At 49.6% G+C, this 12,960-nt stretch overlaps 1 protein-coding gene across 6 annotated transcripts in view; it reads left to right on the top strand.

Moving 5' to 3' along the window:
• Positions 1 to 12,960, top strand: part of LOC141273167 (alpha-2-macroglobulin-like protein 1) — a 607,283-nt gene that overhangs the window by 535,210 nt on the left and 59,113 nt on the right. For all 6 annotated transcript variants that reach the window (XM_073684620.1, XM_073684625.1, XM_073684624.1 and 3 more), the window contains one exon: positions 455 to 670. In XM_073684620.1, the coding sequence (XP_073540721.1) occupies positions 455 to 670 (216 nt within the window). The remainder of the gene's footprint in view (positions 1 to 454; positions 671 to 12,960) is intronic.

Here is a 12,960-nt window from a genome sequence, read left to right as displayed (position 1 = left end):
CAGGTGAAGGGATGAGAGCGGCCAGGTGAAGGGATGAGAGCGGCCAGGTGAAGGGATGGGAGCGGCCAGGTGAAGGGATGGGAGCGGCCAGGTGAAGGGATGGGAGCGGCCAGGTGAAGGGATGGGAGTGGCCAGGTGAAGGGATGAGAGCGGCCAGGTGAAGGGATGGGAGTGACCAGCTGAAGGGATGGGAGCGGCCAGGTGAAGGGATGAGAGCGGCCAGGGGAAGGGATGAGAGCGGCCAGGGGAAGGGATGGCTCCTGCTCCTGGATTAAAGCTTTAGCCATGAATGCCCTGTGCATGTAGCCTGTGCCTATAAACTGTACTACTAGACCTATCATCTTAGCGTACAATGATAAGTGCTCTGAGCGCATTGATTGATATAATAGACTTTGCTGCTATAAATGTTGCTGTTTCTTGATGTTTGAGCATTTTCCTTTTCTCTCGTTTTCAGGACACGGTGGTCGCCCTTCAGGCTCTGTCAGTCTATGCAAGCCGTACATTCAGGAAATCTGGAAATATAATAGTAGACGTGACCTCGGAGAATGGCTTCCACCACCGCTTCCATGTGGACAACGACAACCGCCTCCTCCTGCAGAAGACGCAACTTCCCAAGATCCCGGGAGAATACACGGTGACCGTATCTGGAAATGGCTCCGTAGTAATGCAGGTGCAGTGCAGGAAGGGTTAACTATCGCTTTTAAGAACTAGCCATCAAATGACCGCAGGTTGGAGTCACCTATGGGGGTGAAAAATACAGGAAAAATACAAGATGCAAGATATAGAATTCCACCCACCGTCTACCAACGTAACAATAAAGAAATAACACAAAAAGCTCTTTTGTGAGAGCCGCGACCGAAGAGTCTGATGTACCCTAATAGGAATGTAAAGACCCCGTACGATAACGAGAAAAGGATAATCAAAGCGGCAGAATTACAACAGCTTAATATAAAATGCGCCGACGGGAATATAAAAATGGAACGGCTCTTGGAGAATGGCAGCAAATTTCCCGTTTTAATAAATTTCCTAATTTTTTCACACTTAATAAAAAGATGGCAGCCGGGGACTCAGGGACCAGGTCATTTTTACAACACTAAACACCTCCCGTCTTGCAGGACATTACATGGCGAATGGCGTCATTCACACCTGCAGTTCGGCCGTATGAGATCGGAGAAATAAAAATGTTCTTGCTCTTGGAAGAGGAGGGGGAAAAATGAAACTTGTTGTCTGTGGGAAGGTGCTAATCAGTCGGTAACGTTGGTGTCCTGTGGCCGCTGTGTTTGCACTAGATATGGCTTCTTCTGACGACAGAGTTTTATCTCAGCTCCTCTCAGCTGCATTAATAACTCCAAAAGTCCAGCTCAGCTTTCCTGTTACAAACTCTCCAGTCAGAATGAGCTCACTGATGGATTCTCAGTTAACTCAGTCATCAACCAGCAATGTACTGTACAAGACAGGGTCTATAGAAGGACAAAATACAAGAATGTAAGAAAAACAATTGCTCCAGAAGGTGTCCATTTCCAAGACAAAAGATCTACTTAATTAGAGATGTCTTAGGCTCCATACAGCTGGAAGCGCCCCCGAGGCTCCGTACAGCTGGAAGCACCCCCGAGGCTCCTTACAGCTAGGAGCGTCCCAAGGGTCCATACAGCTTGGAGCGCCCCCCAGGCTCCGTACAGCTGGGAACGCCTCCTCCGTACAGCTAGGAGCGACCCGATGCTCCATACAGCTGGAAGCGCCCCCAAGGCTCCGTACAGCTGGGAGCGCCCCCGAGGCTCCATACAGCTGGGAGCGCCCCGAAGCTCTGTACAGCAGGGAGCGCCCCCGAGGCTCCATACAGCTGGGAGCGCCCCGAAGCTCTGTACAGCAGGGAGCGCCCCCGAGGCTCCTTACAGCTGGGAGCGCCCCCGAGGCTCTGTACAGCTGGGAGCGCCCCCGAGGCTCCGTACAGCTGGGAGCGCCCCGAAGCTCTGTACAGCAGGGAGCACCCCCGAGGCTCCGTACAGCTGGGAGCGCCCCTGAGGCTCCGTACAGCTGGGAACGCCCCGAGGCTCCGTACAGCTGGGAACGCCCCGAGGCTCCGTACAGCTGGGAACGCCCCGAGGCTCTGTACAGCTGGGAGCAAACCCGAGGCTCTGTACAGCAGGGAGCACCCCCGAGGCTCTGTACAGCTGGAAGCGCCCCCGAGGCTCCGTACAGCTGGGAACGCCCCGAGGCTCCATACAGCTGGGAACGCCCCGAGGCTCCGTACTGCTGGGAGCGCCCCCGAGGCTCCGTACAGCTGGGAGCACCCCGAAACTCTGTACAGCTGAGAGCAACCCCGAGGCTCTGTACAGCAGGGAGCACCCCCAAGGCTCTGTACAGCTGGGAGCAAACCCGAGGCTCCGTACAGCTGGGAGCGCCCCTGAGGCTCTGTACAGCTGGGAGCGCCCCTGAGGCTCTGTACAGCTGGGAGCGCCCCTGAGGCTCTGTACAGCTGGGAGCGCCCCGAGGCTCCGTACTGCTGGGATCGCCCCCGAGGCTCCTTACAGCTGGGAGCACCCCGAAGCTCTGTACAGCTGAGAGCAACCCCGAGGCTCCGTACAGCTGGGAGCGCCCCCGAGGCTCCTTACAGCTGGGAACGCCCTGAGGCTCCTTACAGCTGGGAGCGCCCCGATGCTCCGTACAGCTGGGAGCGCCCCGAGGCTCCATACAGCTGGGAGCACCCCGAAGCTCTGTACAGCTGAGAGCAACCCCGAGGCTCCGTATAGCTGGGAACGCCCCGAGGCTCTGTACTGCAAGGAGCGCCCCCGAGGCTCTGTACAGCTGGGAGTGCCCCCGAGGCTCTGTACAGCTGGGAACGCCCCCGAGGCTCCGTACAGCTGGGAGTGCCCCTGAGGCTCCGTACAGCTGGGAGTGCCCCCGAGGCTCTGTACAGCTGGGAGCGCCCCCGAGGCTCTCTACAGCTGGGAGCGCCCCCGAGGCTCCGTACAGCTGGGAGCGCCCCCGAGGCTCTCTACAGCTGGGAGCGCCCCCGAGGCTCTCTACAGCTGGGAGCGCCCCCGAGGCTCCGTACAGCTGGGAACGCCCCGAGGCTCCTTACAGCTGGGAGTGCCCCTGAGGCTCCGTACAGCTGGGAGCGCCCCCGAGGCTCCGTACAGCTGGGAACGCCCCGAGGCTCTGTACTGCAAGGAGCGCCCCCGAGGCTCTGTACAGCTGGGAGTGCCCCCGAGGCTCTGTACAGCTGGGAACGCCCCCGAGGCTCCGTACAGCTGGGAGTGCCCCTGAGGCTCCGTACAGCTGGGAGCGCCCCCGAGGCTCCGTACAGCTGGGAGTGCCCCCGAGGCTCTCTACAGCTGGGAGCGCCCCCGAGGCTCCGTACAGCTGGGAGCGCCCCCGAGGCTCTCTACAGCTGGGAGCGCCCCCGAGGCTCTCTACAGCTGGGAGCGCCCCCGAGGCTCCGTACAGCTGGGAACGCCCCCGAGGCTCCTTACAGCTGGGAGCGCCCCCGAGGCTCCGTACAGCTGGGAGCGCCCCCGAGGCTCCGTACAGCTGGGAGCGCCCCCGAGGCTCTCTACAGCTGGGAGCGCCCCCGAGGCTCTCTACAGCTGGGAGCGCCCCCGAGGCTCTCTACAGCTGGGAAAGCCCCCGAGGCTCCGTACAGCTGGGAGCGCCCCCGAGGCTCCGTACAGCTGGGAGCGCCCCCGAGGCTCCGTACAGCTGGGAAAGCCCCCGAGGCTCCGTACAGCTGGGAGCGCCCCCGAGGCTCTGTACAGCTGGGAAAGCCCCCGATGCTCTGTACAGCTGGGAAAGCCCCCGAGGCTCTGTTCAGCTGGGTGCGCCCCCGAGGCTCTGTACAGCTGGGAGCGCCCCTGAGGGTCCGTACAGCTGAGAACGCCAAGACTTTCCCTAATAAAACCTGATTACATTGTTTCAATATTTGTCGCTGTCATAAAAGCCAACATGAGATCTGGAAAGCGATAATGAGCCAAGTCCTGGATTCCTGGTAACAGGAACAGAAAGGGGGGATGTTTGGGGTGACCGACCCTTTATACATAGATGAAGGGAGAATGTTTGGGGTGACCGACCCTTTATACATAGATGAATGGAGAATGTTTGGGGTGACCGACCCTTTATACATAGATAAGGGGGATGTTTGGGGTGACCGACCCTTTATACATAGATAAGGGAATGTTTGGGGTGACCGACCCTTTATACATAGATAAGGGGATGTTTGGGGTGACCGACCCTTTATACATAGATGAAGGGAGAATGTTTGGGGTGACCGACCTTTATACACAGATGAAGGGGGGATGTTTGGGGTGACCGACCCTTTATACATAGATGAAGGGAGACTGTTTGGGGTGACCGACCTTTATACACAGATGAAGGGGGGATGTTTGGGGTGACCGACCCTTTATACATAGATGAAGGGGGGATGTTTGGGGAGACCGACCCTTTATAGATAGATAAGGGGATGTTTGGGGTGACCGACCCTTTATACATAGATGAATGGAGAATGTTTGGGGTGACCGACCCTTTATACATAGATGAATGGAGAATGTTTGAGGTGACCGACCCTTTATACATAGATAAGGGGGATGTTTGGGGTGACCGACCGTTTATACATAGATAAGGGAATGTTTGGGGTGACCGACCATTTATACATAGATAAGGGGATGTTTGGGGTGACCGACCCTTTATACATAGATGAAGGGGGGATGTTTGGGGTGATCGACCCTTTATACATAGATGAAGGGGGGATGTTTGGGGAGACCGACCCTTTATACATAGATGAAGGGAGAATGTTTGGGGTGACCGACCTTTATACACAGATGAAGGGGGGATGTTTGGGGTGACCGACCCTTTATACATAGATGAAGGGAGAATGTTTGGGGTGACCGACCTTTATACACAGATGAAGGGGGGATGTTTGGGGTGACCGACCCTTTATACATAGATGAAGGGGGGATGTTTGGGGAGACCGACCCTTTATACATAGATGAAGGGGGGATGTTTGGGGTGATCGACCCTTTATACATAGATGAAGGGGGGATGTTTGGGGTGACCGACCATTTATACATAGATGAGGGGAGGATGTATGGGGGGACCGACCCTTTATACATCGATAAGGGGGATGTTTGTGGTGTCCGACCCTTTATACATAGATGAAGGGGGGATTTTTGGGGTGACCGACCCTTTATACATAAATGAAGGGAGGATGTTTGGGGTGACCGACCCTTTATACATAGATGAAGGGGGGATTTTTGGGGTGACCGACCCTTTATACATAAATGAAGGGAGGATGTTTGGGGTGACCGACCCTTTATACATAGATGAAGGAGGGATTTTGGGGTGACCAACCCTTTATACATAGATAAGGGGGGATGTTTGTGGTGACCAACTGCCATAAAAATATTAAGAATTTCTCTCTCCCCCCAAACCCCTCTTCCGCCTCTCCCCTATACTATTTGTCAAAGGAGCAAGAGCTAATGCTCTAACCAGTTGCTTCTATGCAAATTAGCAGTGTACAGGAGAGGTACCAAACGCAATTGTCTATCCTAATTAACATATGAACGTAGTTCCTAGTAGCAGAGGTCTGTGATGAATAGACCTGGCTAAAGACGAAGCCGCTCATTAAACTTCAAAAGGAAGTCCATGTCACTCTCCACAATAGCCAAGACATTGTCATTTACACATGTGTACGATCTGCAGTCTCGCAGGCACCGACACAAAATATGAAATATCGGAAGTTCTATACTTCCGCTAATAATGGGACACATATTTTTAGTGGCAGGGTCAGCTAAGGAACGATATGCACATTTTTTCTGGACCTGAGAGCCCTACGGGTGAGCTGTAACACCAGAGGGCAGAGCTAACCAACTGCAGTTATGTTATGTCTAGTCTCTAAAGAAAGGTAAATTCGTAATAAAAAATATGGTGTCATTTGCGAACTTCTGCGATCAACCAGCGAGAAGTTATCGCAGAATTTAGAGATTTTAATAAAACCATGAAGGGTGGAGACGAGCCCACTTGAGGTCATCACAGGGGAGTGTGTGGGAAGGTCCTCCTTTTGGCATAAAAGATCCAGCTGAAGATTGATGTATGCTCATGCTGGGAGGTGTATATTCTATAAGCAAGGGTCCTGTTTGATAGCGGTCCATTGGAGCTCCTCCCCTCCAGCTAAACTGAATCGTCTCTGCGATCAGGCTACTAAGTTTCTTTTGTTAATCCCTTTTTACTTTGTGTAACTGTATATTCTGTATTGTCCCCCTTTGGAAAATCTTTGTATATTTTTCATAAACACTGCCTCCCTTTTGGATTAAATATAAAATTTAACCCCTTAACGACCCTGGGATTTTCCGTTTTTGCATTTTCATTTTTTGCTCCCCTTGTTCCCAGAGCTATAGCTTTTTAATTTTTCGGTCAATATGGCCATGTGAGGGCTTATTTTTTGCTGGACAAGTTGTACTTTTAAACGCCATTACTAGTTTTACCATATCGTGTACTGGAAAACAGGAAAAAAAATCCAAGTGCCGTTAAATTGCAAAAAAAAGCAATTCCACAGTTGTTTGGGTTTTTTTTTCTTTCCACGTTCACTGAATGCTAAAACTGAGCTGCCATTATGATTCTCCAGGTCATTACGAGTTCGTAGACACCAAAGATGTACAGGTTCTTTTCTATTTAAGTGATGAAAAAAAATTCGTAGCGTCTCATTTTTCGGGATCTGGGGCCGGGTGAGGGCTTATTTTTTGCGTGCCGGGCTGATGTTATTATTGATACCATTTTGGGGTACATCCGATGTTTTGATCACCCGTTATTACATTTTATTGCAATGTTGCGGCGACCAAAAAAAACGTAATTCTGGCGTTTAGAATTTTTTTCTCGTTACGCCGTTTACCGATCGGATTAATTATTTCTTTATATTGATAGATCGGGCGATTCTGAATGTGGCGATACCAAATATGTGTATGTGGGGTTTATTTTTTATTATTTTATTTTGAATGGGGCGAAAGGGGGGTGATTTAAACTTTTATATTTTTTTATTTTTTTTAATACTTTTAAAAACTTTTTTTTTACACTTTTTGCTTGCTTCTATAGTTTCCATAGGAGACTATAAGCTGTACTTGTCTGATCGCCTCTGCTACATAGAGGTGATGAGCAGATCACCTCTATGTAGCAGAAATGCTCCTGTGCTATGAGCGCCGACCACTAGGTGGCGCTCATAGCAATCTTTACATGACAACCACTGGGGTCTGCTGCAGACCCCGGGTTGCCATGCACACCCATCAGTGACCCACGATCACATGACCGGGTCACCGATGGGCGGGGTAAGTGACGCACTTCCGGCGCTGCGCTGTTAAATGCCGCTGTCAGAGATTGACAGCGGCATTTAACTGGTTAACAGCCGCGGGTGGATCGCTATTCCACCCGTGGTTGTTGCGGGCACATGTCAGCTGTAAGAATCAGCTGACATGTGCCCGGTTCAGTGCGGGCTCAGCGCTGGAGCCCGTGCTCAACCGGGGGTGACGGCCTGGGGCGTACTAATACGCCCCAGGCCAGTAAGGGATTAATAGTTCTGTTTCTTGTGCTCTGTAATCGTCCCTCCCCCAAAGCCATACGCTACCAGAAAGCAGGCGTCCGATCAGGCCTGTATTATATTTTAAAACTGATCGGTGGTGGCAGCGAATAATCATAATTGGACTATTCGAGGGACTGTAAATGTCAGACTAATCTGATCAGTTTTTATGAAGAGGCAAGTTCCCAACTGGACCAAGGAAATGCAGTGGATGTTGTGTATATGGACTTTTCAAAAGCTTTTGATACGGTTCCACACAAAAGGTTGATACATAAAATGAGAACAATGGGGATAGGGGAAAATATACTGTATGTAAGTGGGTTAAGAACTGGCTCAGTGATAGGAAACAAAGGGTGGTTATTAATGGAACACACTCAGACTGGGTCTCAGTTAACAGTGGGGTACCACAGGGGTCAGTATTGGGCTACCACAGGGGTCAGTATTGGGCCCCCTTCTTTTTAACATATTTATTAATGACCTTGTAGGGGGCATACAGAGTAATATTTCAATATTTGCAGATGACACTAAACTCTGCAGGGTAATCAATACAGAGGAGGACAATTTTATATTACAGGAGGATCTATGTAAACTAGAAGTTGATAAATGGCAAATGAGCTTTAATGGGGATAAATGTAAGGTAATGCACTTGGGCAGAGGAAATAAAATGTATAATTATATGTAATTGTAAAACACTGGGCAAAACAGTCACTGAAAAAGACCTGGGTGTATTGGTGGACGACAAGCTCACGTTTAGTGGCCAGTGTCAGGCAGCTGCTGCAAAGGCAAATAAAATAATGGGATGTATTAAAAGAGGCATAGATGCCCATGAGGAGAAGATAATTTACCTCTATACAAGTCACTAGTGCGACCACACTTAGAACACTGTGTACAGTTCTGGTCTCTGGTGTATAAGAAAGACATAGCTGAACTAGAGCGGGTGCAGAGAAGAGCGACCAAGGTTATTAGAGGACTGGGGGGTCTGCAATACCAAGACAGGTTATTAGAGGACTGGGGGGTCTGCAATACCAAGACAGGTTATTAGAGGACTGGGGGGTCTGCAATACCAAGACAGGTTATTAGAGGACTGGGGGGTCTGCAATACCAAGACAGGTTATTAGAGGACTGGGGGGTCTGCAATACCAAGACAGGTTAATAGAGGACTGGGGGGTCTGCAATACCAAGACAGGTTATTAGAGGACTGGGGGGTCTGCAATACCAAGACAGGTTATTAGAGGACTGGGGGGTCTGCAATACCAAGACAGGTTAATAGAGGACTGGGGGGTCTGCAATACCAAGACAGGTTATTAGAGGACTGGGGGGTCTGCAATACCAAGACAGGTTATTTGAGGACTGGGGGGTCTGCAATACCAAGACAGGTTATTAGAGGACTGGGGGGTCTGCAATACCAAGACAGGTTATTAGAGGACTGGGGGGTCTGCAATACCAAGACAGGTTAATAGAGGACTGGGGGGTCTGCAATACCAAGACAGGTTATTAGAGGACTGGGGGGTCTGCAATACCAAGACAGGTTATTAGAGGACTGGGGGGTCTGCAATACCAAGACAGGTTATTAGAGGGCTGGGGGGTCTGCAATACCAAGACAGGTTAATAGAGGACTGGGGGGTCTGCAATACCAAGACAGGTTATTAGAGGACTGGGGGGTCTGCAATACCAAGACAGGTTATTAGAGGAATGGGGGGTCTGCAATACCAAGACAGGTTATTAGAGGACTAGGGGGTCTGCAATACCAAGACAGGTTATTAGAGGACTGGGGGGTCTGCAATACCAAGACAGGTTATTACACTTGGGGTTATTTATTGTGGAAAAAACGAAGGCTTAGGGGTGATCTTATTACTATGTACAAGTATATGAGGGGACAGTACAAAGACCCTTCTACTGATCTTTTTACTCTGAGGCCTGAGACGGGGACAAGGGGGCATCTTCTACGTCTGGAGGAAAGAAGGTTTAATCATAATCACAGACGCGGATTCTTTACTGTAAGAGCAGTGAGACTATGGAGCTCTCTGCCGCATGATGGTGTAATGAGGGATTCACTGCTAACATTTAAGAAGGGCCTGGATGCCTTTCTGGAAAGTATAATATTACAGGTTATACTGTGCATTGTGAAAGTATTTGCCCCCTTGAACTTTTCTACCTTTTGCCACATTTCTGACTTCAAACATAAAGATATAAAATTCTATTTTTTGGGGGAAGAATCGACAACAAGTGGGACACAATCGTGAAGTGGAATGAAATTTATTGGATATTTTAAACTTTTTAAAAAAATTAAAAACTGAAAAGTGGGGCGTGCAGTATTATTCGGCCCCTTTACTTTCAGTGCAGCAGTTCAGTGCGGATCTCTGAATGATCCAATGTTCTCCTAAATGACTGGTAATGATACATAGGATCCACCTGTGTGTAATCAAGTCTCCGTATAAATGCACCTGCTCTGTGATAGTCTTAGGGGTCTCTGCTCTGTGATAGTCTCAGGGGTCTCTGCTCTGTGATAGGCTCAGGGGTCTCTGCTCTGTGATAGGCTCAGGGATCTCTGCTCTGCGATAGTCTCAGGGGTCTCTGCTCTGTGATAGTCTCAGGGGTCTCTGTTCTGTGATAGTCTCAGGGGTCTCTGCTCTGTGATAGTCTCAGGGTTCTGTTTCAAGTGCAGAGTGCATCATGAAGACCAAGGAACACACCAGCAGGTCCGAGATACTGTTGTGGCGAAGTTTAAAGCCGGATTTGGATACAAAAAGATTTCCCAAGTTTTAAACATCTCAAGGAGCACTGTGCAAGCGATCATATTGAAATGGAAGGAGTATCAGACCACTGCAAATCTACCAAGACCCCACCGTCCCTCTAAACTTTCATCTCGAACAAGGAGAAGACTGATCAGAGATGAAGCCAAAAGGCCCATTATCACTCTGGATGAACTGCAGAGATCTACAGCTGAGGAGGGAGAGTCTGTCCATAGGACAACAATCAGTCGTACACTGCACAAATCTGGCCTTTATGGAAGAGTGGCAAGAAGAAAGCCATTTCTCAAAGATATCCATAAAAAGTCTTGTTTGAAGTTTGCCACAAGCCACCTGGGAGACACACCAAACATGTGGAATAAGGTGCTCTGGTCAGATGAAACCAAAATCCAACTTTTTGGCCACAATGCAAAACGATATGTTTGGCGTAAAAGTAACAGAGGTCATCACTCTCAAAACACCATCCCCACTGTCAAACATGGTGGTGGCAGCATCATGGTTTGGGCCTGCTTTTCTTCAACAGTGACAGGGAAGATGGTTAAAATTGATGGGAAGATGGACGGAGCCAAATACAGGACCATTCTGGAAGAAAACCTGTTGGAGTCTGCAAAAGACCTGAGACTGGGACGGAGATTTATCTTCCAACAAGACAATGATCCCAAACATAAAGCAAAATCTACAATGGAATGGTTCAAAAATAAACGTATCCAGGTGTTAGAATGGCCAAGTCAAAGTCCAGACCGGAATCCAATCGAGAATCTGTGGAATCGTCCTCCATCCAACCTCAGTGAGCTTGAGCTGTTTTGCAAGGAAGAATGGGCAATAATTTCAGCCTCTCTATGTGCAAAACTGATAGAGACATAGCACAAGCGACTTGCAGCTGTAATCACAGCAAAAGGTGTCGCTACAAAGTATTAACTCAAGGGGGCCGAATAATATTGCACGCCCCACTTTTCAGTTTTTAATTTTTTTAAAAAACTTTAAATATCCAATAAATTTCGTTCCACTTCATGATTGTGTCCCACTTGTTGTTGATTCTTCCCCAAAAAAATTTGGATTTTATATCTTTATGTTTGAAGCCAGAAATGTGGCAAAAGGTAGAAAAGTTCAAGGGGGCCAAATACTTTCACAACGCACTGTATATACTAGATTCCTTGATAGGGCGTTGATCCAGGGAACTAGTCTGATTGTCGTATGGAGTCGGGAAGGAATTTTTTTCCCCAATGTGGAGCTTAGTGTTTGCCACATGTTTTTTTTTGCCTTCCTCTGGATCAACATGTTAGGCTATGGGTTGAACTAGATGGACTTAGTCTTCCTTCAACCTTAAAACTATGTTACTATCGTGAAGCTAGCAGTGATCGTACGGGAGCATATACACATATTCCATGCACTGGAATTCGGAGGTGTGTACGTCATACACTGACTGCTCGCTTGCCGATAGCTACGTAGTAAGTAATCGGTATCGTGCGCGTGACGAATCCCTGGCAAAGTGACTGCAGCGGTGGGATATTGCATGATCCTGCTGGTGTCGTCCCTGACAAATTGGTGGCAAGCGGTGGGATATTACAGAACATCAGTGGCCGGATTGAGCAATCATTCCTGTCACTGAAAACATGCATGGTTTTTGCAAGAATTCTGTGCAGAGCTCTATGGAATCAGACTCAGTGTTTTAATATTTTTTATCTGGGACATTACTGTACGTGTAGCAGTTGCATCCCCCCCCTTCTCTTGTTTTTCTGTCCTGTGTTTTGTTTGGCAATGATGGCTACATGTGGAGAGCCCTGGTATCACCAGCAGTCAGAGGACAGTATCACCGCCCTCTGTGAGCTGAGACAGATTGATACCATGGGCAAATCCAAGGCCCAACTGTTTGCTGAACTGTTTCAAGGTGCCGCAGAGCCCTGATGATGGGGCGGCCAGCCAAGGCCTGGATGGCACTACTGCAGGGATCCCACCTGTGATTTCCAGCCATACCCGCAGCAAGGGTAGTGTGGACCCCCATCTGCAGATGGCCTTGGAGCAGCTCGCCGCAGACGATCATGACGGACGACTACAGCTGATCCTGAAATTCCAGGAGCAAGCAGAGCAACAGGCCCAAGCTGACCGAGAGGAGCGAGTAACGAGAGCCTGCTGAGAGAGAGAGCCGAGCGAGAGTGGCAAGAGGAGCGTCTGTACCAGCTGGAGCTAGCCCGGATTCAGAAGGAGCCATCCTCCACACAGACCCGTGAGTCCAACAGTGCCAACTGCTTTAAACCCCGTCCTGAGCATTTTCCTGTAATGGAAAAGGACGGGGACTTGGACATATTTCTTCGGGGATTTGAAAAAGCCTGCAGACCGTATCAGCTGCCTGAAGACCAGTGGGCCAGATATTTAACTCAAGGGCTCAGTGGAAAAGCTCTGGAAGTGTTTGCTTCTCTCCCTCGAGAACAAGATGGAGACTATGAGGCCGTCAAGCAGGCCCTGATTAAAAAGTATCAGCTGACTCCCGAGGTTTGCCAGAAAAAGTTCAGAGCCCTCCAGCGTGGAGCACATGACAGTTACGGTGATGTGGTGGATGGGCTCAGGACCAACTTTGAGCAGTGGGTCCAAGGACTGTCAGTCACCACCTTCGAGGACCTGAAGGATCTGATGGTGAAGGACCAGTTTCTTCAT

Source organism: Phyllobates terribilis, unplaced genomic scaffold (genome assembly GCF_046119375.1).
Source record: "Phyllobates terribilis strain yellow unplaced genomic scaffold, ASM4611937v1 Scaffold_5__5_contigs__length_657084704, whole genome shotgun sequence".
Classification (NCBI taxonomy): domain Eukaryota; kingdom Metazoa; phylum Chordata; class Amphibia; order Anura; family Dendrobatidae; genus Phyllobates; species Phyllobates terribilis.
The sequence above is the reverse complement of the archived record's forward strand: the minus strand, read 5'-3'. Positions and strand labels throughout refer to the sequence as shown.